General features: G+C 52.2%; 1 protein-coding gene across 3 annotated transcripts in view; it reads left to right on the plus strand.

Moving 5' to 3' along the window:
* OLFM1 (olfactomedin 1) overlaps positions 1–24243 on the plus strand; it is a 29976-nt gene extending 5733 nt beyond the window's left edge. Inside the window, exons 1-6 of one of the 3 annotated variants that reach the window (XM_065695620.1) lie at positions 1079–1264; positions 6003–6152; positions 11352–11507; positions 13940–14159; positions 19255–19361; positions 22488–24243. In XM_065695620.1, the coding sequence (XP_065551692.1) occupies positions 1256–1264; positions 6003–6152; positions 11352–11507; positions 13940–14159; positions 19255–19361; positions 22488–23162 (1317 nt within the window). In that variant the 5' untranslated portion in view covers positions 1079–1255 and the 3' untranslated portion in view covers positions 23163–24243. Of the gene's footprint in view, positions 1–1078; positions 1265–4001; positions 4268–6002; positions 6153–11351; positions 11508–13939; positions 14160–19254; positions 19362–22487 lie in introns of those variants that run through there. The other 2 variants (XM_065695618.1, XM_065695619.1) reach the window with 2 other exon arrangements.
* The last annotated feature ends 279 nt before the right edge of the window (positions 24244–24522 follow it).

A 24522-nucleotide genomic window follows, 5' to 3' on the forward strand; every position in this document is an offset into this window, starting at 1 on the left:
ACTTAGTCCAAGTATCTAAGGAGATCCCTGAAGTTACACAGCAGGGCCCTTCCAGGCAGGACAGACCTTTCCTGCAGCCTCTCAAGGGTCTCCAGAGCAGAGAGGAGGTGGAAAGAGCCGGAGTATGGGCTGTGCCCCTCAGCACAGCAATCCTAGGGCAGGACTGTGTGTCCTGCTGCATGACGGAGCTCTGTGCTCCTGGGACAGGAGCTGCTGGCCCTGGCAAGGTGCCTCCCTTGGCTCCTCAGCTGCACATATCCTCCTGCTGGAGATGGGTGTCAGCTGAGATGCCTCCAGCATTTACTGGGCAGCTCGGAGCGGCAGCAGGAGTTGAGGCTGTTAAAATACGGGTGTGTGTGTTCTAAAGCAGCTCCCTGCCTCCCACCGTGCGGTCAACGGGAATCCTCTCGCTGGGGTCCGTGCATCCCATCCCCACAAAAGCCTGGGAGCACCAGGAACCTCAGCACCTCTTCTCTGAACCAGCCAGGAGAGGGAGACAGTGACCGGCGTGTCCTGCACACGCACACATAGAGGAATTGGCCCTATCTGCAAGCCCTGACCCTCGCGGGGCTCCTTAAGGCAGGCGCCTCGTTTGGCACCGTCACCTCCAGCAGTGATGGCATTTCCACTGCAAGCAGCTATTGTGGAAGGGCTGGGTCTGTGTTGCATCCATCACTGCTCCTCTTTTCTCTGCTCACAACGCATGCACAGGGGCTTTGCCCGTCGCAGCCCACCCTTAGCTGGGGTTCACTCTCTGCTTGCAGCAAGGGACCTCCTGCTCCTGTAGGGAGGGCGGCTGCAGGGAGCCCATCGGGACAAGAAAAACTCAGTGACAATTTGGGGGGGGGGGGGGGGTGTTAAAGCAATCCCTTGTGCAGAAACCCCAAAGGGATCAGGAGGAAGTGGGGCTCAACCGGTTCAGCAGAGCTGGCACCAGAGCTTTGTGCAGACGTTACAACAGCCAGGTGCTCTTTAAAGGTCAGGTCCTGCTTTGCTCTGAAAGGCCCATCCGTGGATGCGGTCAGGTCAAAAAGAGTCACCTGAGTCTCCTCCCTCTTGATTTCAGGAGCCTTTCTTCTGATTTGCTACAGCTTGAGTGAAAGCAGTGCCAGGTCTCCTGCACTGGGTTCGTGTCCTTACTGTGTTTTGCTGGCTGTGTTTGTTTTGTTGCCGTGCTGGGCTTCCGGAACCAGGGAAGTCACTCAGGCAGGGAAGAGGTTTCTGTGTCTGCACATCACCTGCAGCAGGCTCTGAGATGACCAAGGTAATTTGCCTTTTCCTGCTTGACACCCATGCCCCAGCAGGGACCTGTGGCTGCTGCTCCTCTCTCTGTGCCTGTCTGAAGAAGCTTTAATCATATCAAAGCATTTGAAGGGCATAAGAGTGAAATTACCTGCGTGCACTGGTAGGAAATATGTCTTCTTTTAGTGCAGGTGGAACCCAGAGCAAGGCAAAGGAGTGCTTCTTACCCCACTGAATACCATTTTAAATACTAAATTATCTGTAGGTCTAATTCCCTTTGTGTGTGTTTGGAATAGACAAATATAAGAGATAAACTTTACTTACAAACTGAGTTTCAGAATGAATATTAAAGTGATGCAAGTGCAGCACTTGAGTGTGGTGTGAAATCAGAGCAGCAATCAGGGTCTTGGGTACCACAGTGCTGAGCACAGTGCAAGCACCTGTGAGAGCAGAGGGGGCTGGATGGGAACAGAATGGGGAGCTGAGATTTATGCTCACAGATAGAAGCCACCTGAGGCTTTTCCCTGACAAACCTCATCCTACAGCCACAGCCTGAAACACCTCCTTGGTGCTGACCTCCTTGGGCATGACCTGGCAGTGGTTTTGCTATGGAAAGGATGCTTGATTCCTGGGCTGGGTGAAGCTGGAAATAGTTTAAGAGCCCCAAGCAAGGCAGTGTCTGATTCAGGGGGCAGGGGTGGTTTCTTACTGATCTGACCTAGTGCCAGCACTCATATTCCACCTCATCTCTTTCTCTCCACCTGGTGGACTTGCTCACTGCACTTTCATTTCGTGCTCTGTAGCATCTCCCCAGCACTCTGCAGGAACAGCCCCACTTGGCTCTCGCTGGTCCCCATTGCCTCTGCCCAGAGCAGCAGTGGGCACTGGGATGGTCCCACACCAAGGGCTGATCCCCAGCCAGGGACAGACAAGGTCCTGCTCAGGTTGGACAAGGCAGCTCGGCAGCGATGGCATTTCAGGGCACAGCTTCCTGTTTCCCTGCAGGGACTTGCTCCATACACTGGCCTGGATGCTCTATGGCAAGGAAGCGCCTGTGGGTCGAGGATTGGGAATGCCCTCAGCTCCCAGTGGGACCCAGAGCCCTGAGGAGCTGTGGCATCGGCAGAGCAGCTCTGGAGGTGGCAGGTTTGTGTCTGGGCTGGTCAGAGACCAGCAGGAATGTGGTGGCTCCCGTGGGTCGGCCAGGCTGGGGCTGGTGCACAGGGTGTCCTGGAGCAGGGCTGTGGCGGCTGCTCCAACACCCTGAGCCTGGTGCTGTACCAGTGGAGCAAGGGGTGTCGCTTCCATCCTCTGGAGAGGGCCAGGGGATTGATTTCATCATTGGCTTTGCAAAGGGTGTTTAAAGGTTCAGTTAGGGAAGGTTGTGCAGGGAACTGCACATCAGAGACTGGTTCTGAAGTCACCAGGGCCGTTCTGCAAGTGCCTTCAGGAAACCTGAGTTGTGTTCACTCCAGCTCACTGCAGACCGTATCCCAGGCCTGTACAGATGGGGTGTACACTGTTTGCCGTGTAAGAGCCTGCAGTGGGGTTCCTCAGCAGAGTTTGCCCACAGCCACACCAGCCACAGAATCCCAGACAGGTTTGGGTTGGGAGGGACTGTAAAGCTCATCGAGTTCCAACCCCCTACCATGGGCAGGGACACCTTCTGCTAGACCAGGTTGCTCCACGTCCCTCTTGTGTTGTGGGCCCCAAAGCCAAGAGTTTTCTTCCAGCTCCGGGGCAGGATGTCCTGGCAGTGTCTGACAGTGCCCCAGCTCTCCCGCCCGTGCAGCCCTGGCTGCTGGGAAAGGGACAGAAGTGGACACAGTGACTTGATTCGGCTCAAGTGTGTTGGACCCTGTGTGCTGACAGGGGGCTGTTTGCAGACCGTGGTGAGGGGACAAGCGGGGATGTGGGGGATGCTCTGGCGGCCCGGGGGGAACCGCCTGGGTCCCACACCTTACGGGTTTGTGCGGGACCGGTGCAGGCCCTGCGTGCGCTGCAGCAGGGAGTGCTGTTCCCTCCGCCCTCGCTGGCTTCATCTCCCTCCCGTCCCCCGGAGATGCGCCTCCGGTACAGGCGCTGTTCCGCTGCGGGCCCCGAGCCCGAGACCGCTCCCGGTCCCGGTCCCGCACCGCGCTCGGGAGCCAGCAGGGGGCGCGGCAGGGCCGCACCGCAGCGGGGCCGCGCCGCAGCGGAGGAGCCGCCTCCGCCCCGCCCGCGCCCCTCTCCCGCTCCCGAGCCGCCGCCGCCGCCTCGCGGGTCCCCGCGCTCCCCAGACCTTCCCCCAGCACTCCCGAGTCCTGTCCCCTCCCCCCCTTCCCAAATCTTTTCCCCTCTCCCCAAATCCTCCCCTCCCCCCCCAAACCTTTCCGCCTCTCCTCAGGTCTCCTTTCCCTGCAATTCCTTCCCCCTCCCCCAAACCTCGCTCTCTCGCCCCAAACAAAATTTCTTTCCTCCCCCAGATCTCTCCCCCCTCCCTCCCCAAATTCCCTCTTCCCTGCCCCCCCCGCCCATCCGCAGGCGCTCCGGCTGCCTGGGCGCTCCGCGGCGCTCACGCCCCCCCCCCCCGCCGCTCCTCCCTCTCTCCCGGTCCCCTCCCATCCCCGTCCCGCCTCCTGCAGCCGCTCGCTCCGCTCGGGCTGGGGCGCGCCCGGTGGCGGCGGGCGCAGGGAGGCGGCACCGGCAGAAGCGGCGGCAGCGGCACCGGCGGCACCATCGCCAGCGCCGGGCAGCGCCGCGGCGGGGCGGCGGCGGATGATGGGCCGGCGGCGAGCGGCGGCGGTGGCCGGGCGGGTGGCGCAGCCCGTCCCCAGCGGCATGGAGCCCGGCGCCGGTGCAGAATGAAGGGTGCCTGGCGCCCCCCCCCGCAGACATGTCTGTGCCTTTACTCAAGATTGGAGTCGTCCTCAGCACCATGGCCATGATCACCAACTGGATGTCGCAGACGCTGCCCTCCCTCGTGGGGCTCAACACCACCAAACTCACGGCGGCCACGGGCGGCACCTTGGACCGCAGCACGGGAGTAAGTGCCGGGCGCGGCAGGGGGGACTGCCCGGAGCATCCCTGCCTCCCGGAGCATCCCTGCCTCCCGGAGCATCCCTGCCTCCCGGAGCATCCCTGCCTCCCGGAGCATCCCTGCCTCCCGGAGCGGCTGAGCTCCGCCGCCCCGTTCCTCGGGATCAAATCCCTCCTTGCCCCGGCGCCCCCCCGCCCCGCACTCCTGGAATCTCCCCGCCGCCCCTCCCCAGACCCCCGCAGGACCCCTCCGGCTGCAGAGAGCAACGTCCCGGGGAGAGGCAGCGCCCCTCGGGGTGACGGGGAGCGGGGGTGGCAGGGAGGGGAGCTCCTCTCCTCGGGTTCAGCCGTCCCTAGCCTGGGGCTGGGGCGATCCGGAGCCTTCAGCCAAAGGGTTGCGAAGTTTCCTTCGTGGCCGCTTTGCAGCCGCCGGGCACAGCGGGTGCGGGTCCCCGGGGTCGCCTCCGCGCCCGTCACCGGAGCCGGTCACAGGGTGGGAAAGGCAGCGGCGGAGTTTCGGTGTGTTCCGGTCGTGCCGTCTGGTCCCTGTCCCTGTGCTGCTGGAGCGCTGGTGCCGTGCCTGGTCTTGGCACTTCGGGAATGGCTGAGAAAACAATCCTTGTGTCTTCCGTTAGCGGGGAAAAACGGGCACCTTTCGCCTCCAGGCTGCATGCTTGTGCCTCCTGAAAGAGCGGAGGAATTACAGCTCTGCTGTGTCAAGTGTTATAGGTAGTGGTGCTGCTGGTTGTGAATGAAGCCGGGGCTTGGTTTTTTCCGTGTTACCAGGGATTATGAGACCCATTGATAATGTTTTTTCCATCGCGGTTGTTTTAGCTGGAGAATCAAATTCTCTGCCTGCCTCGCTATCCCTCTTAGTGCACGTCTGACAACACGGGTGTTTCATCACTAGATGATGGTCTTTTAGGTCCCTTCCAGCCCTGAGCATTGTATGATTTGCAAGGTGATTTGTAATATATGGAAATAGCAGAAGGAGCCTTTCCCTGCTGGTTGGCAGCACGGCGGTTGAATTGTGGTTAAAGAATGTGTTTTGCCAAGTGCTGTGAGATCAAAGGAAAATGAAGACCAGCACAGGGAGCACGAGGGCAGTTGGGGAACATGTTCAGGGCTGGGCTCCCCGACTGCAGCATGTCCTGACCGCAGAGCATTCGCAGGGACATGGTTGTCTGGTGACCGTCCCCATCCCAGGAGGGTCTGCCAGAGGAGGGGGAAACGTAACTCCTGGTGTCATTTACTCAGGAGAGCTGATTTTCCCTGCTGCCGGATCCGGGAGAGCCTTGCAGCAGCTCATTGATCCCTGCTCAGCCCTCAGCCCGGACACTGTATCCTCACTGGTAGCTCCAGCACATCCTTTCCACAGTGTCAAGGAGAAGTCAAGTGCTTTGTACCAGCAACCAGGCAGCAGTTCCCCATCCTGATGTGCTCAGTGCCCTTCAGCGCACTACAGCCCTCGCTGCTTCGTGGTTTCCCTCATGTCCAGGCTTGTTCCCTTGCGTTGCTTCCTTGCTCCAGCTCTTGCTCTCATTTGTCCCCAATCCATATTTTTGCATTACAAGTGAATTTTGCCAGCTGGGCCCTCAAAGGAGCCTCCCTCCACATCCAGCACAGCTCCAGGATCAGCCACAGCCCCTCTGCTTCCTCCACTCAGCCCCCCTTCACCTCCCGCACCCCTGTCAGGCCTCCCCCCCCCTGTTAACTTCACCATCTTTCCCTGTGTCCATTAGGTGCTGCCTACCAACCCCGAGGAAAGCTGGCAGGTCTACAGCTCTGCCCAGGATAGCGAGGGACGGTGTATATGCACAGTGGTGGCACCTCAACAGACGATGTGCTCGCGCGATGCCAGGACAAAGCAGCTGAGACAACTATTAGAAAAGGTAATGGCTGAGCCCTTCTGGGACAGGCGGACGGTTTGGGGTGATGCTGGGGGTAAAAACCCGACTGAGCTGGGCTGAGCCTTGGTTTCCAGGGAAGATGGAGCGCTGGATCCCGCGCCATGTGTGTAGTGGGGAGTCATCAGCTGCAGCTGGGAGGATGGATCTCTTAAGTGTTTCTGAGGCACAGAGGAAAAGGGAGCGTGGCCTAAAGTCAAGTGAAAACTGCTGAGATCAAAGCCACAATATTGAACCGCATCGCTTAAAAACAGCTGTAATTTACTCATTTTCCCCCATTATGTTAACACCAGCAGTTTCAGAGGCTCAGCTTCAACAGGATGAGAGAAGCTCGAATTAAAACCCCAAAGCCCGTGCGTTCCTGGCCAAGCTGATATTAAAAAGGTCGAATAAAACAGTACAAGCTGTCGACATCAAACAGCACAGAAATGACAGTTAGTGGGGTTCTTCCTAATGCTGACATCCACTTGATTAGTTTTTAATAGTCTGCTGTCCAGAGAGATCAAAGAATCTCATTAAGGAAGCGTTCCCGATAACAAGAAATTTTCCAGATAATGGATTTCGTTGCAGAAATGCTGTTTCATGTGAAATGCTCTTCTCTTTAAAATATAAGTGGCCTCCTGTGCTGGATATTTAATCATCCCTCATGCCCTAACGCTATGTTGGCATGGGCTGTGCATGACAAAGCCATCTTTATCCTGCTGCTTTTGGGAAGTTGCTGTATTAGTCACTCAAAACAATATTAAACCTACACTTAACTGATTTTCCTGTGCAATGAGGACAATAACGGGAGGCAGGAAGCATTTAGCCCTAAATGACTTCTTTGGTATGTCAGAGGCTTCTAAAAATAATCCCACTCCCAGCTTTTCTTTCTCTAAGCAATAGCAGCAGTCGGTCCCGCAGCACATTTAAGAGGCAGAGCGTGTTGTATTAGCGGCTGACACGGGCGTCCGAGAGCCTTTGCATTCCCAGAACCGCTCATATGCATTAAACGAGCAGGGTTTGACCCAATGCCCTCAGCTAATGGGTCTACGAGACCTGGGATAACATCAGCTCCCATGTGGAGGGCGTAAGTGCTCTGGGATTTTTCCCTTCTGCAGCTCTCCTGCTGCCAATGAATAAAGTGAGGGAGGAGCAGTATATTCCAAGGCATGTGTTCTGGGGGTATGGTACCTGCTTGCTAATCTGTCTGCATCTCACTCCTACGCTAACCTATATGAAAATCCCAAAATAAAGACTAGGCTCTTAGTGCCAGACATCTGATCTTGATGGAGGCTGCAGTGATAATCCCTGTAGGAAAATGCAACTGCAGAGAGGAGCTTCCAGCTTCCCGGCAAGGATTTCAGACCTGAAAACTCCTTCCCTCATCTGACATCTTAACTCTAGCTTTGAGGTGGGAAAACTCACATCTCCTGATTTCTCTCTGCCAGCAGATGAAGAAGCAGAATGTGTCAGAGAGGTAACTGGGTCTGGATTTCCAAAGGAGAGACCTGCGGAAATAATAAGGCATTGTGTGTGTGTGTATCTGTGTATCTGTGAGTACACAGACCGATTACAGCATCATCAGTGCAAACCTCTGCACAGGGGCTTCAGCCACTGAATGTACTTTGAGGCTCAGAGCTGCTAAGACTCCATCTAACCTCAACAGTTGGGCACAGGCATATGCATAGAACCTGCAGCTCCTGCTGCTTGCAAGTGAATCCTGGGCACCCCGTTGGGTTAAAGAGCAGGCGTTGAGTGAGGTGAGGTGAGCCAGGCCCGCTCACCACTCACAACCTGCCAGCCTGTGTTCTGACACCGAGGAGCCTGAGCTCATCTTTGGCTGGAGTACACGGAGTCCTTCCAGCCTGGCATGTGCAGGTGCCGAGTCCAGATCCTGGCCTGCGTCCAACCCAAGACATCATCCAAATCCTGTTCATAAACAGATTATGTTCTGCCTTCAGACAGATTTTTATACAATTTGGGGGGCTCTGCTGTCTGTGAGGACTTCCTCCTCCGATGGTTAACCCATTTCTGGTTTCCTGCCAATTCTTGTTCTTTGCCAGGCTGATTTCCAGATTAAACAGTTCTTTTTGTTCCTTGATATTCACTCCGAGGCGTATATAGGGAGGACATCTCTTCTTAGCCTTTGCTTTGCTTTCTACAGAGCTTGTAAGATGAACTTTCCATGTTCTGGTCCATCGGCTGAGCCCATCTCTCTGCTAATCCTTCACATAGACCATGAAAATCTCCCTCAAGATGCTTTGTGCTATTGCTCCACCAGTTTGTCCAGCTACTCAAAGCTAAAGATTCATCCCAATTCAAACCGCAAAGATGGGCTTAGAACAGCCCTTTCTGAGCTGGCATGAAAGGCTGATCCACAGGGAAGCTTGAGCAGGGTTTAAACCATGGCTTTGACAATATGAACCTCACTAGGATCATCAGGCCAGTATTGCCCCTCTGTTAGCTGGTTTAATTCTGAAACAGCTCAGTGCCAAACAACATGAGCAGAACAGTGCTGGAAGTTTCATTTGTACTGGTTTTCTGTTTCAAATGCTAAAATGACCTCTTTCCCCCAAGACAATCACAGGTATCTCTTTCACATTAGTCTGATGGAAAATGAGGTTTCATTTGCGTGTGTGTGCTCCACCAACAGAGGCAAAAAAGCACTTTAGCTGATGTTTGAGGATAGCAGTTAATGGCTGAACCTGAGGGAATCTGAGAGCCCATATCGCTGGGTCTCAGCTCATTAGAGCACTTTGTACATGCAAGTTTAAGCTCAAACAGCCTTCCTGAAATCTAATAACGTGCCAAAGTACTTTGCTGGATCAAGAGCAGAATGTGCTAATGAAGGAAAACAAGTAGATCTTCAGCTGATGAAGCACATGTTACTGTCAGGGATCAGGGACGGTGGAGACTGAGTCTGTGTAAGTCTGGCCAGGATCTTGCCTGGTTGGAAATAATATGGGCAACAAAGAGTGAGAGTCTGGAATTGGAAAACACACCCGAAATAGCACAGCAGCCTATTTTAGGTGTCTCTGTTTGGAGACATGTGAGGATGCTGTTTTCCTCTGCCGTCAGGGGAGAGGCTGACTCCTTCAGAGGTGATTCAGAGCAGAAACCTGAGTGAGATACTCTGATTCATTTCCTAGTGGAGTCTGTCTCTGCCTCCCCACCATCCATGAGGCAGTGGAAGGAGCCCTCCCAGCCTGGCTTGGCCCCTGTGGGGTCAGATACCAGAAACCCTCTTTGCTGCTTACTTGCAATTTGCCCTTTAATTGGGGTTAGGCATTAGTGGAATAAATGAGATCAATTTTGTATAATCCCTGTGAGTCATTCCTATTCCAACCCATCGGAACAGTTCTGCTATGTAGATGCAGCTTGACTAACAGCAGGATAGGCTGGCTTACCAGAATACAAATACCTGCAGACAAGTCACGCTTATGTAAAACTTCCCTTCTCCTGCTTCAGGGTGGAGAGAGGTCTTCAAACTCCTCCTCATCCAGCCCAGGTAACTCAGCACCCAGCCGTGTCTGCTGAGAGCTCATCTACCCCAGGGCTGAGCTCAGGTTTGCTCTTTTAGTGTTCAAACCAAAAGGGTCTTGTTCTGCTCTTCCCTCACACCTCCCTGAGCAGGTCCTTGGTGGTCGGCAGGGTGGGTGCTGGTTCATCTCTGAGTGATGTGTTTGGAAGTAGAGGCTGAAAATAGCTTCACCTTTGCTCAGGAGGACTGTTAGAGCCCCGAAGCAGTTGTTCGCAATGTTTCCTCACTGTTGGCCTTTGGAATAGGGGTTGTCCATTCATTTTTAATAGCTCCCTGTAATAGTTTGCTTGTCGTTGTGCGTGAGCAACGGGCGTTTTGATCGCTTCAGAGATGCAGACACCAAAGTTGGCATTTGACCTGTGCTGGTTTCAGCAAGTAGCCTCCGAGACCTGGCTGCGTGCGCGTGTCCTGCCGTCCCCTTGCTCTGTCACTTGAGGTAAGTCACGGCAGCCCAGTGGGATTTGCTGGAGGAAATACTGCACTTGCACCGTTCTTTCCCCATCCCAGCCTGCCTGCACTTGGCGTTGGCGAGGCTGGAGGCAGGAGCGGATGTGGCAGCAAGGGCTATGGGATGTGTCTCAGAGCGGATCCGCAGGGATGGTGCTGGCATCACCCCCAGATGAAGAGACTCAAACCAGGGTGCCACTAACGTGAGGCCCTGACGCAGCTGCATGCTGGGGTGCCTGATTCATTTCAAACAGACGTCATCCCTACGGATGCCTGCTGTCATGTTCCTGTGGGTAACGTGACAGCGTTCGTGGGTTGAACCCTGTGATGTACAAACCATGGTACAAACACAACCATCCCTGACGTAAACACCTTAAATTACACCACTGTCTAATGCTAAAAGGTGCTCAGGTGCCTGCCTATGTCAGAGCTGCTTTTACCTTCTCTTAGGCTGAAAAATGAGAGAAGGGAATATCTTAATAAATGGGATGGCAGCCAGCCTCCAGAATCAGGTCAGCCCAGCTATGGTTTCCCTCCCTTCCTTACACCTTCAGCTCTCTTTCCCACAATGAGCCCAGCCATCCCTCTTGCATCATTCCTTCGGCAGGGCCAGATGGGCGCTGCAGGGATGCGGCATCGCTTGGCTAGGAAAGATGCCGACACAGCAGCACCAGCCGGGTGGGCAGGCTCCAGTGGGACCACCCAGAGCAAGAGCTCCTGCAGTGCTTCCCAGCTCTGGGATGCCCTCACCTGCAGCTGGATTTGTTTGGCAGATGCCGGAGGGCTGTTTGGCTAATGAAGTGTTACTGGCTGGGAGTAAAGTTTGCACTTTGCAATCAGTGTCACTTACATGCACGAAGAAATGGTAATGTGCACCTCAGCAGAAGTATTTCTTGTAGTCAGGTGTGCTTCTGCTCAGCTGAGAGCCTCTCCGCACTTGATGGTGAGGCCACCGTGAGGGATGTGCTCTAGCCTTGACTGTAACCCATGTCTGCATGTGTGATTGTTATTCTCTGAAGTTTGGCAGGATAGACATTTATGAACCCAATTTGCTCCGGTTTAGAGCACGGGTCATATTGATTGACTAGTAAATAATGCAGAGGTGCATTACTCTTTAGGTTGACGACTGTGTAGGAAAAGGGTTCAGCACTGGTATGTGATGGGACTGCCTTGCTGTGGGGGAAGCGCCTTCTGAGTCCCTTCTCGTTTGGCAGGTGCAAAACATGTCCCAGTCGATAGAGGTGTTGGACAGGCGGACTCAAAGAGACCTACAGTACGTGGAGAAGATGGAAAACCAGATGAGGGGACTGGAATCAAAATTCAAGCAAGTGGAAGAAAGCCACAAGCAGCACCTGGCAAGGCAGTTTAAGGTATGTCTGCTTTCAAACTGCTACCCAAGCTGTGGCCAGGGATTTAGTGGGTGCACATGGGACTGTGGCCCCATCAGCTCACGTGGCTGTTGGTCTGGTTGTACACGGTGCTGGCCATCGTCCACCCATCCAGCTCCCCCCCATCCAAAGCACAGCCAGATCCAGGCTGCGGCATCGCATCCTCCATCATCTGCAATACATTTTTCTATGGGGTGAAAGCCTCCATTTGTACGTTCCAGACCTACAAGCCACCTGGGTGCCCGATCAGCAGTGTAGGATCTCCCTGCAGCGGGGGTCTGCAGGGAGACCCCGGGGTGGTGGAGGTCAGAGTGAGGTGGGTTCACCTTTATGGCTAGGGAGCCCTTCTCCATGCCATCTCCAGGACCCATTCCTTGGGAAGAGCCCGGACCTGGGGTTCCGTTTCCATTTCTGGCAAACCACAATGGGCTGTCACCAAATCACCTCCCTCCAAGGAGTGCTTGTAGCTATGGGGCAACTGATCAAAATGTCAACCCCGAAAGTGCCACTGTTGGAGCTGTCCTCAGCCCATCTCAAGGATGTGCAAGCATCCAAGTTTGAAGTCATGGTGTTGGCAGCAGAGTCAGCACCTTCTGATGGGTTCTGTGTGTTTTGTCCTGGTATCCTACAAAAGAAAAGGTATCAGTGAAGCTACCATGGGGAACAGTGGTGAAACTTCCAAGAAACTGATTGGGAACAAATGAAATTGCCCAAAAGAGGCTGTTGGCAATATTTGGAATAATAAATCTCAGTAATGCTTTGGGTTAATAGACATGAAAACCCCAAACGGAGAAGATTTCCAGTAAAATCTGGGATGCTTTTGCTCAGGCACCCGCTGCTCCTCACCCTGGTTTGCAGGCGCTTCCCCAGCAGCTGGTGTTTTAAAGCAGATCGGGGCTTTTTTAGTTGAAATGAAAAATTCAGTTCAATACTGAAATACCCAGAGTACATCATCAAAAACTGCGGCAAAGGTTCTTGGAACTTTTCACCAACTCCACCTCCTCCACTCCCCATCTCCGGTTATCACAGGACCCTAAATATAGCTCCGCAGTCTGGATGGAAAGACCAGCTTTCCAATTTAAGCATGAGTTCCTTTCTATTTTTTTACTTGTTCATTTTCTTCCCCCTCCATCCCGATGAGTTAAATCCTCCCCGCTGCCAGCCAGGGAGCTTGCACCAGCAAATGCAAGTACATAAGAAAGTAAATATAGTCCCCAAGTGGAAAGCACAGGAGGAGAAGCCTCATGACTTAGAGAGGAGGGGATGGGGAGGAAGGCCAGAGACGAGGCTGAGGAGCAATCTGTGGTCCCGTTCTGCCCCAGCTGCTTCAGCAGACAGGCACATGTCCCAGCCCTGCCCGCTGGGGGCTTGGCCACTGTGTGCAGTAGTTTGAGCAGCACCAGGTACGCTGTGTGTATCTAACACGCTTCATTAAGGGTAGGTGCATGCATATTTATGGCTACTCATTAGCTGCTGGAGCAAAGCATCCTCAACAAAATGCTGTGTAGCGTGCCTTTAAATGAGGCCTTCATTGCATTAAAAAAGATATCTAAAACCCCTTCATTTCTGCAGAGTAAATTCGATCATGGCTTTGATTTTGATGTTCCTTATAGCATGCCGAAAACCAGTAAGGGCTTTTTGTCTAATTTGCTGCCAAGGCACCATTTGAAATAACAGCCACAGCATTTTGTTTCTGCTAATGCCAGCATTAAACTGTGAGTGGTTTGGAGCTCTCGTGTTGCTTTTTTCTCTCTCTAGTCCGTAAGAGTATGTGTCTATGAATGGCTATCTATATAAGGCAGGTTAGCGAGCTAGATCCTCAACAGTATTTCATTTTCTTGCTTACAGGGCTAACTTAAAAGCAAGTTTTTTCAATGCTGCAGTGACTGAAGAAGCAGTTCACTCCCATGTAACCATGAAAAGAGGGCCACAGAGCATTTTGCACCATGCATTGATTTTTTTGATTATTTTCCAAATTAGCACCATATCTCACTAAGGAACCTTGAACCACCCAACCGAGATCTTCCTTTGCATGCAATTGTAGATGCATTTCATGAATAGTTTGAAACCCTTGTCAATGCATATATATCTATTATTTTCTTTTATTTTTTGGAAAGAAAAAAACCGACAAAAAACAACTCTTTGTGTATGTGATCTGAAGCATGTAACCCTAAGATGTTGCATTCTAAAAATGACAAATAAAGGCCTTTCCCAAATATTTTGGTGTTCTGCAGCCTGTTTAATATGTTCTTTCCAATACATCATTTGGACCAAACTAATAATTAAACTAGTTTAAATGATAATGATTGTGGGATATGAACATTTGCACTCACGTAGGAAGCGACCAGGTCAAGGCAGAGGGTTGCAGATTTTTGCACGCATAGCACTGAACCAAGCTTATTTTAACCTTGCAGGCAATAAAAGCGAAAATGGAGGAACTTAGGCCTTTGATACCAGTGTTGGAAGAGTACAAAGCCGATGCAAAATTGGTATTGCAGTTTAAAGAGGAGGTCCAGAATCTGACGTCAGTTCTAAACGAACTCCAGGAAGAGATTGGCGCCTATGACTACGAAGAGCTTCAGAACAGAGTGTCAAATCTTGAAGAAAGGCTTCGTGCATGCATGCAAAAATTAGGTAGGCTCAGAACAACATGGTGGCACTGGCTGAACACCATCGGTGTTAACCCACGCATCCCGTCTGGAGGCAGAGATGCTAGACTGGACATCTCCTTGGGCCTGGCTGTAAGGGATGAGCTCATGCAGCCAGGTTTGATCCTGAACATCCTTATGCTATCAGTAACATCCATCCCGGGAGTAGTCCTGCTGAGGATTACTCGCAGGAGCGATGCTGCTCATGGTGTAAGTGCTTCAGGATCAGGCCCTGGGCTGGGCATGTGGCGTTTTGCAGCGTTTGCATAAGCGGGCAGTGAGATGCGGTCCATGCGCTTATGCAAAGCAAACACATGCACCCATGTGGCTTGTGCATCGATGCCCCATCTTGTTGCAGACTGGACCTGGCACATCAGAGGTCTCATGCACCACATTGAGCAGTGTGTGCGTGTGTGTGTGTGTGCAGGCTGTGACTCGGTTTCCCTTTTCCCTTTTGCATCTTGCAAATCCCCATTGAGAAGAGCATGGCATAGTGGAGTGGGATAGAAATCCTCCCCATCCTTTCTGTTCACCAGGGGAGCCCCTTCCATCAGGCCAAGTCACCAGCGATGCTAAAGCATGAGAGATTCATCTGTAATCTCAGTTAGAGAGTGTTAATTGGCTGAAGCCTGTTGGGTCTGTTGTGGGGAGACACCGCCGCAGCTAATCCCAATGTCCAACCCCAAACAGAAGTGGAGAAGGGAGAAGGTGGGTGCTGCCTCCTGCAGCTGCAGAAGCCTCCCCGCTGGTCACTGGCCCAGCTCTGACTTGATTTAATTCCTCCTCACGTTATTGACTTCCTCGTTACGCGGTTTAGATGATCTAAACACATGAACTGCCCCGCACTCCGTTCTGGTAGCACATATGAAATGACACTCTCAGGTAACCTCACGGAAGATCAGATCTCTCCTGAGCACTTTATATCCTTGGCAAGGTAATGCTTTGTTTCTCTCTTGTCTCTGCTGGTGGGATTGCTTTTGCTTGTTTCTAGATGCCTCCCATGTATTTCCATCTGATGTGCTCATTATAAGCTGCCTCTCACTTGGAATATGGGAGAGAGAAGTGATGGTCCTGGGGAAGGCAGCAGGGTTGGGGGGTGGCAGGGAAGTCCTGAGCTTCGCCTCAACCCACTTGAATTTCACCCTGGAGCCTTACTGGGGACAGAAATGATGGAGGTTGTAATGACGTGGTGCTTTCTGTGTTAGCAGTACCTAATACCTGGAGCGTGATCATGTGGGGGCTGTACAGGCATCTCAGGAATGGCAGTCCTGCAGTGGGTAGGATAAGGAAGGATGGAGACCATGGCCAGGAGTGCCTGGTTGACCAGAGCAACCCCCCAGCAGCACCCCCAGCCCTGCAAACAGCTTTTCTCATTCCTCGCCTGCTGAAGGCAGAGGTGGGTGTGATGGGAGGAGAGGTGCCCACTCCTTGGGCACCATCTGCTGCTGCATCTGTATCCTTCAGCCCATCGCTTGGAGATGAGGAGGAGCTGTGGGTGATGGGGAGAGGGAACAGCAGCAGGAGCAGGGGGCTGTGTCTGAGCTATGGAAGTACCTTCCCAGGGATAGTTCTTTAAACAGAACCACCCTGGACCCCCCAGCCCCTCTCCAGCAGCCTCGGTGCAGCTTCCCAGCCTGGGCTGGTTCCAGCAGAGCCAGGGGAGCTGTGATGATCCCCCCGGTAGGAAGCAGCTCCCAAACCATTTAGGACCCAAAATAAATAGAGTTTGCTCTTGAACCATTAGCCCCTTCTGCTCTGGGGCATGTCCTGCCTCATTGCCGCCTCTCATCCTCCACACAAGGCAGGAGCCCAGGGGATTGATGGGCAGCCCTTGCTGGCAACTTTCCTTTAGAAACTTTTGGGAGGGTTTGGAGTCTTTTTGAGGCTATATTGGGCTTTTTGGCCACGACCCTTCTTTCTCCTCTTCCTCGCTCTGTGACCATGGGGTCTGGGCAGTGTTTCTCCCCTGGGGCACTGCAGCACCCCTGGGTGGTGGTGGAGATGGATGCTGAGTCTCACAAGGGTTCGCCTGGGAGGGTGATTTATTTGGTTACTAGACAGCAAACAGCACAGATTGAATTTCCAATGTTGTTCATGGCTCCGGAGTGTAAACCGGTGCAAATGGTGGTTAATTGAGTTAAATTGGGATAACAACCTCACAGACACTTGGCTGCTGCACGATGAGGCTGTTTGCTGGGGATTGCTGTTTGCTGCAAATTATCTGCTCGGAGAGGTTCACTGGTGTTTCAAGAGGAACGTTTTAGCTTAGATTTGCTCTGCACGGGCAGCAACGCTGCTCACCTGATGCGTGTTCACCTTCTAGAGCTCAGAGTACAGCTTGAGGTGCCCAGAGCAGGATCAGGGACCTGCTGCAATAAGCACGGGATGAGGGAAAAGGATGTGTTCCCACCTGGTTCACCTCTCCCCATCCTCTGGGAAGCACCAGGGCTCAACAGTGCAGCAGCATCTTCCTTAGATGGTCCTATTTTGCATTTTGGGCTTCCTAAGCATTATTGATGGATCATAGTGAAAACATCTCCTGACCCTGACGTGTGTGAATGGGATAAAGGCATGTTCAATCTGTTATTCTGTTTACACTCTTAAAGATCACTATTTACACAGGGATTTTAGTGTTTCCATTAGTGTTCTGTGGAGGAGCCAGGAGGTTGTCACTCGGGCTCAAGGGGGAATTCAACCTAATTCCCTGACTCCTGCCGATGATCCCAGCCCACAGCCCTGGTGCAGGGATGGAACCAGGACTGGTAATGGAGGGATCCAACCTCAGGTTCATGGGAAGCCCCAGCAGGGAAAGTGCTTGGGTGCAGCAGCCTGAGCAGAACCACGGAGTCCAGAAGGAGATGGTGCTGGTGTCGGTGGCTGCGTTGGTGGATAAATTGCTGCTGAGCCGCTCAACGTTGCTTGTGGGCTGGATCTGAGGAGGAACATGGAGCGGAGGTGTTGGTATCCTGGGAGGATGGAGCGCTTGTTTTAACTGGCTGGAGCAGAGCGTGTCTTCTCCTGGTGGAAAATTCCTGGTGTGGCTGAGGAAGGGGCTGCGTGCCTGGAGATGCTGGGTATGCAGAGTGCTGAGCTGCTGGGGGCAGGTTGCCTGGGGAGGGTCACTTGGGAAGAGGCTGATTTGTGCTGTTCTCCAGGAGCAGGGACATGCAGGCCCTCATGGGCCACAGGTCCAGGGAAGCTGGAATGAGGACAGGTCCCCCATGTATGCCCCGAAAGCTCACAGGCTTTCCCTGTATCCTGGACTCGTGGATGAGCGCCAGGTCATGCTTTCCTAATTCGAGGCCTTAAAGGATCCATTTTAGACTTCCCCCCCCCCCCGGCATCTGAGTGCCTGTGGTAGATTTACACCAAGGAAGGAAACACCTTGCCCTGTGTAAGAGCATTGCTGAAGAGCTGCTGTGAATGTGCCTCCAGCTAAACACATCTGAGCTGCAGCCTCACCATTGCAGGCACCGGCTCACCCTCAGCAGCGGCTGTTGCTGCTTTTTAACATTTTGGGTTTAAATCAATGAGCTTTTATCCAACGTTTTTCTCCAGGGAAATTGAAGAGAAGAGATAAAGTAACGGCAACGCAGGGCTGCGATAACGGCAGGCAGCGCTGAGCAGATCTGTGATTAGAGGAAGGCTGGTCCTCTGCTAGGGGAATTTGCAAGACATGAAGCATTTATTATGGTAACCCCTTGCATCCCTTTGTCAGTACCTTGCTCTCCTTTGGAGCTGGGAGGTTTTGAACGCACGAAGCAGGATAAGCTCCCAGACGTCGTGTCTCAGTGAGGCCAGGGAAGCTCCCTGCTCTCCAGTGGAATCCGTCTTTATCTGCCTGGTGTCTGAAGGCTGTGGGAAGACCGGTGGTCCCCACGGCCGTGTTGTGCTGGTGTATATCAAGAATAGCTTCATCTATTTCATGCCCCAGGCTAAGGTGATCCCTTTGGCCACAGCTCAGAGCTGAGGGAGGTGGATGTGTCCCATGGCTGTGATCGGGAATAGAAAGGGTCAAATGAGAGCAGGCTAAGGAGAAAGGCAGCAAAGAGATATTGTGGACTGTGTGTACTGGAAGCGTTCCAGGCCAGGCTGGCTGGGGCTCTGAGCAACCTGATTGGATTGAAGGTGCCCCTGCTCATTGCAGGGGTTGGAACTGGATGACCTTTACTGGTCCCTCCTAACCCAAACCGTTCTGTGACTCAGGTTGGTGATGCAGAGCAGAAGGACCTCGTCCTGAGCTGGCAGAGCTCTACCCCTGTCTCAGCAGCACCTCCAGGGGCTCCCACCCGCAGCCCCAGCCCTGGGTACCTGCACTGAACCCCAGGGCTGTGTGTGCTGCCGTGCCATGGCACAGCTCATCCTGCACACCCAGCACCCGGAGCAGCCACCCCGTCCCACCACCCCTTCCCCTGCCCCAGCCTGCCAGAGGCTTCTCCTTCAGAAAGCAGTCAGGAGACAGGAGGAGGCTGGTGAATTCGTTCGTGGCTCCAACGTGAGCAGGCACGGTAGGGAAGGAAGAAGGTGGAATGTGGAAGCTGGTAAATGGTGTTTGCAGGGATGAGCTTTTATTGCACATAATTCCCCACCTTTTGTTTTTCTCTCCTTTCCATAACCTGTACCAGATGCGTGTTTCCAGCAGGGCTGGAATGGGCACGTCTGTCTTTATGTCAGCTGCACCCACTCTATTCTAGCAGAAATGAGCAGAGCATTCAGCTAATTTCCCTACCTGGCTTCTCGACCCTGACTAACACTTCTCATAGAGTCATCGACTCATCTGCTGTCTGTGACGTTAGCAGCAGGGCTGCTTCAGGAAGGCTCTTTCTTGGGGCTGGGTGATAAGGACAGTTGGTTCTTGAGAGGCATGAGACAAACACAAGCATCCCACAGTTGCTCTTGGCCTAATTACCTCTAACTACCTAGACCCAGAACTGCCCATCAGCGGGGCAGAGCGGTGTGGTGTGAGTGGTGGCCGGCTCTTGTGCCCCTCATGGGGGCTTTGGGGCTGGCTGTCAAAGTCCCCCCGCCAAAGGAGCCGTGTGGTCTGACGTGGTGCTCACCAGCCTTGCACTCTTTTTCAGCTTGTGGCAAGCTGACGGGAATAAGTGATCCCATCACAATTAAAACCTCGGGGTCCAGGTTCGGATCGTGGATGACGGACCCGCTCGCTCCCGAGGGAGAGAACAAGGTAAGACTGTGACAGCTTCATCTTTGTGTTCCACCTCCAGGGATGTGGTTGAGGTCATTGAAAACTCATTACATCCCAGCACCAAAGCCCAGGTCGTGCCCTGTGAAACCTGTGGAAGGTTCTAGTCCATCTCATAGGGCTCTGCTGGCCTCCTCTGCAGCAGGATGGGGCAGAGGATCCCACAGGGAGGATGAGAGTGAGGATGGGGCTGAGCAGCCCCGTGCAGTGGTCCCTTCCCAGGGCGGGTAAAAGTCACTGCAGTGATGAGTGTGCATGGTCTCAGAAGTGTCACCACGAGGTCTGTGCCCCCTATGGCAGGGAGAAATCCAGTGCTGGGTTTCTTGTCTGGGTTTGGCAGCCAGGAGGGAGCCAGGGTTTAGCAGAGGGACCTGGTCCCTGCTGCTCTTCTGCTGCCAGCACCTCCAGTAATGTATCTGGCTGCATTTGTCCTCCATCCTCCTCCTTCATTGTTGTGAGGAATTAGCTGACTGCAGCCAGAGAGAGACTTGTTTTGCTTTGTTTGGGTCTTTTTTTTTCCATTCAGACCATTCAATTTTGATCCCAAGGAGGTAGGAGGCCAATAACTGGCTGAAAATCAATCCAGGCTTCCCATGACTGATGGAATGGAAAATATCTCAAAGTGTTTGCTGAGGATTTGCAGGCAGCAAAACAAAACAGAAACCTCAGAGCTTGGCTGCATGGTAATTCCCTCCTGCATGCAGCATCCTTCATCAAAAGATGAAGGCACCAGCAAGGGCTGTATCAGGGCATCTATTTTGAGAGCTCTGCCCTGTGATCAGTTTTCTGTAGCTAAGAGAGGACAAGGGATGCTCTGGATGAGGGATGCTCTGGAGAAGCCACCCCAAGGGTGGCTCCATTTGCCCATGGATGCGCAGCAATGAAGCAGCAGTGACTTGAAGCGTTGGGCTCTTTGTCTGAACCAGCAGCAAACTGGTTGGCACTGGTTCCCAATATGACATGCCCGTATTTTACAGTTATTAAACCAATAAGATCCTGGTCAGAAGTGGGATGGGAAGGCTTTACCCACATTGTATCTTGTCTTGCTCAAGAGAGGGGACAGACCTGCCCCTTCACGCTGTGCTTGCTGCATCCCTCGTCACTAACGTGATTTATACATCTGCGAAGGGAGAGTCAGGCCTGTTGTAGCTGAAGCTGGTTGAGCAAATGCTAAAGATCTTCCCATCTTCAGATGGGCAGCACTATTGTCTCAAAGCACTATTTTTAGTAGGGTTTTTTTTTACCCATGCCTTTTTCTGCAGGGTATTTTTGTCCTGAGAGTGGACAGGCAGTTTGCTCGGAACTGTAGCTCAGGCTTCACGAGCATCTGTGTGTATGTAATAGATAAATGTACTGGGAATTTTATTAGACACACAGTGAAGGGAACTTCGCTGGCTGCCCGGCAGAGTGGGCAGCTGGGCATGAGGAGAGGTGGGCAGGGTATCATATCCATCTTAGGTTGCCAAGCCCCACAGGTGATTGGTGGTCCATAGATTAATCTGTTCATGTCATGGGATCATTGAACACAACTGGGGGAATGGTGATCCTGCAGGAGCATGGCAGAGGGGGGATGCTGTGTGCTGGGATTGAAGGGTATTGGCAGGAGGAGGTTGCTCATTGCCAGCTCATGTGATGAGATGCTGCTGTCCGTCAGTCGCTGCTTCTCCAAAGCTGTTGGGCCCTGCCACCTTGCAGCCCCAGCATTCTGACATGGGGTTCTGCTCTTGCCTCTCTAAAAGCCGAGCACAATGCCCTGGCATGTGTAACGCTTTTAATTCCGGGTAATGAAATGGGAGCAGCAGGGAGACAATCCGTTTTCTTGGGGTTTTATGTTATTTCCCAAGCTGGTTCAGTTGGAGGTGAGGAACCCTCCCCAGCACCACATCTTGGAGCAGGAGCTCTCCCAGGCTGCAGGCACGTCTCTGCTGTGGGCTCAGGGACTTGTGCGGGTTTTCTCTGGTGCTGTTGCAGCCACCCTCCAGCCCGCAGTGGAGGTGTGAGGATCAGAGCCCTTTGCCAGGCATTCCTTCCCCCCCCTGCAGTGTTTCCAGGGGAGTAACCATGGAGGGCTCAGGTTCCCTACAAAGTTTTTGCAGACCCCATTTGGCCTTTCAAATACAGCAGCCAGATGTCTTTACATGCACACACACAGCATGTAAATGTCTCCTAATGTCTCTCCTAAGGGACCCTGGAGACAGCCACACTGCAGAGACAACACTATTGGCTTTTACAATGGGTTTATTTGCAGAAGTTTGGGCTACAGCAGTACCCCAGTCTGCATCCTTTAAGCCTTCCCTCTTCTTGCTTCATTTACCTTTTCTCCTGCCTAACCAGCTTTTAGGGAAAGCAGCTATCTTTATCTGTAGGCAGTAACTGCATATAGAACATCACTCACTGAGTGGATATTCTTGATACTAACTGCGCAGCTTGGCCATTTGCCTCGGAATTGGTTTCATATGACAAAAGCTTTTTCTTTCAGGAGTCTAGACAGCGTCCCTAGTGAACTGGCACTTAAATGATGATCTAAAATCTCTCCCCCATCTCCTGATAGCAGGATTTTGATGGCTTTGTCTCTCATAGTGGCCTTGGTTTAAGCTTTTGATGCAGAAGTGTATGATTTTTAAACCAATATGGACTTTGCCTGAATTTCCTTGACAATGAGTGATTACATCCACAGCTTCTGCATGCCACATTAATGGAGCTCTGCACAGCAGCTGGGATAATTCACTGGGTGCTGCCACAATGGGGCTTAGAGGAAGCAAGAGCAGCATCAATGTAATGAGCTGGGTCTAGCCAAAGATGCTAATTGCCCTCTGGAAGGATGGTGCCAGTCACGCAGCAGGTCCCAGGAGAGCTCTCATGTTATGGGGGGATATCAGGTTATCCCTGGGGAAGCTTTGCTGTTCCGTTGATTTCTTGGCTAATTTGGGGTTCCAAGAATTGGGTTTATTTCTGGGTGAAGGTGGCAGGTGATGGACAAAGCATTTTCCAGTGGGTTGGATGCCTTGCTCTGGGTTTTGCCCCCCGCTCAGTTCTCAGGTGATGTGCAAAGGGCTCAAGTGGGTCTCTGCTGTTTTCTAACCCCTTGTGTTTCTGCTGCTCGCCCAGGTCTGGTACATGGACAGCTACCACAACAACCGCTTTGTCCGTGAATATAAATCCATGGCAGATTTCATGAATACTGACAATTTTACCTCCCACCGTCTCCCTCACCCATGGTCAGGCACCGGTCAAGTGGTCTACAATGGCTCCATCTATTTCAATAAATACCAAAGCCACATAATTATCAGGTTTGACTTGAAAACAGAGACCATTCTCAAGACACGCAGCCTGGATTATGCCGGCTACAACAACATGTACCACTACGCCTGGGGTGGCCACTCGGACATTGACCTCATGGTGGATGAGAACGGGCTGTGGGCCGTCTACGCCACCAACCAGAACGCGGGCAACATCGTCATCAGCAAGTTGGACCCCAACACCCTGCAGAGCCTCCAGACCTGGAACACCAGCTACCCAAAACGCAGCGCCGGGGAGGCCTTCATCATCTGCGGCACGCTCTACGTCACCAACGGCTACTCGGGAGGGACCAAGGTGCACTACGCCTACCAGACCAACGCCTCCACCTATGAGTACATCGACATCCCCTTCCAAAACAAGTACTCACACATTTCCATGTTGGACTACAACCCCAAGGATCGGGCCCTCTATGCCTGGAACAACGGGCACCAAATACTTTACAATGTCACCCTCTTCCACGTCATCAGGTCTGATGAGTTGTAGTCCATCCTTCTTTAGAAACTGATTTAGAAAAGGCAACAAAAAGGAAAGAAAAGGGAGAAATGAATTTGAAAGGAAATACTAATGTCGAGAAAACACTCTTTAAATAAGTAAACATATAAACAGCTGCCAAAATTAATACCAACATCACGGAGGATTATTCAGCATAAACCCGACAGATCAGCATTACCTCTCCATTTCTAGAAGTCTGGCCCTGTGTTATAGACTCACGAATAACCATGTACTTGCAGCTGGAACTGCACTTAAAGAACCACTTCAGTCTGGGTTTTGTTTTGTTTCTGTTCCGATAGCAGACCTATAGTACATACTAAAGTAAGGCAATGACTGTTGAAGGTTTATCCTTGGGAGACTCGCTCTCTTCTGTGTGTGGGTTGCATGGACATTCCCCCGACGTCCCGGTCAGCTGTGATGGATGTGTGATTTGTATCTCGAAGCAGAAGAAGCTGACCCGTGAGGAGCGCTCGCTGTCTGAACAAGACCTATCACAGGTTAGTTTTCTTCGCCTTCCATTGCAGCTACTGTCTCTCAACTGTGTTCTTGTCACTTAGATTAACTGTGCTGAGACCCGAAGTAGCTCATGGATCTGTGTCTTAGTAACTATTAAACACGATGGCTTAAGTATGTATTATGAACAAGTTGTTGTACCCATATTGTTTGAACTTATGTATTCAGCAAAATATATTGTATAATGTATGTCTGTTATTTACCAGAGGTGGCAAAACTTTGTATGTCCAGTTTATGCAATGAATGTTGTAAATGCAATGATGTAGTTTGGATTAATAAATGATGGTTTTGTTTCTAAAAAGAAAAAAAAAGATCAGTGTTCACCCTTATACACAGATAACCAATTTCATGTTGATAATTACAGGAATATTCTCTTACTGTTATACTATCTACATAGCATTATGGTGGTTGGAAACGGCTTCTGTGGAAATCCCGTGGCATCAGGTTCCCATGGGAAGCCCTGGTTATGGAAACGTGAAGGTAATTAATTTTTTTTTAAGAGGAAAACTTTGTACTATCCACAGTTATCTAAGGAACAATAAAAATATTAGGAGACTTCCCTGCTTTGATCATTGTCTTCTCTGTACCAAGAGGGGTAACAGGGATTAGGCGGGGGTTTGGGGATAATGGTTAAGCAGTCATCCTGACTTCCTTTACACCTTGAATTGAGTATTCATGGCATCATAGAATGGTTGGGTTGGAAGGGACTTTAAGGATCATCTCATTCCAGCCCCCTTGATGGGCAGCCACTGCCAGGAGGGGCCGGCAGCAAGGAGCTGGGGCTGGGAGGATGGAGGGTTTGGCTCTGCTCTGCAGGGCTCCTGCAGTGGGATTGCCT

This window comes from Lathamus discolor, chromosome 15 (genome assembly GCF_037157495.1).
Source record: "Lathamus discolor isolate bLatDis1 chromosome 15, bLatDis1.hap1, whole genome shotgun sequence".
NCBI lineage: Eukaryota > Metazoa > Chordata > Aves > Psittaciformes > Psittacidae > Lathamus > Lathamus discolor.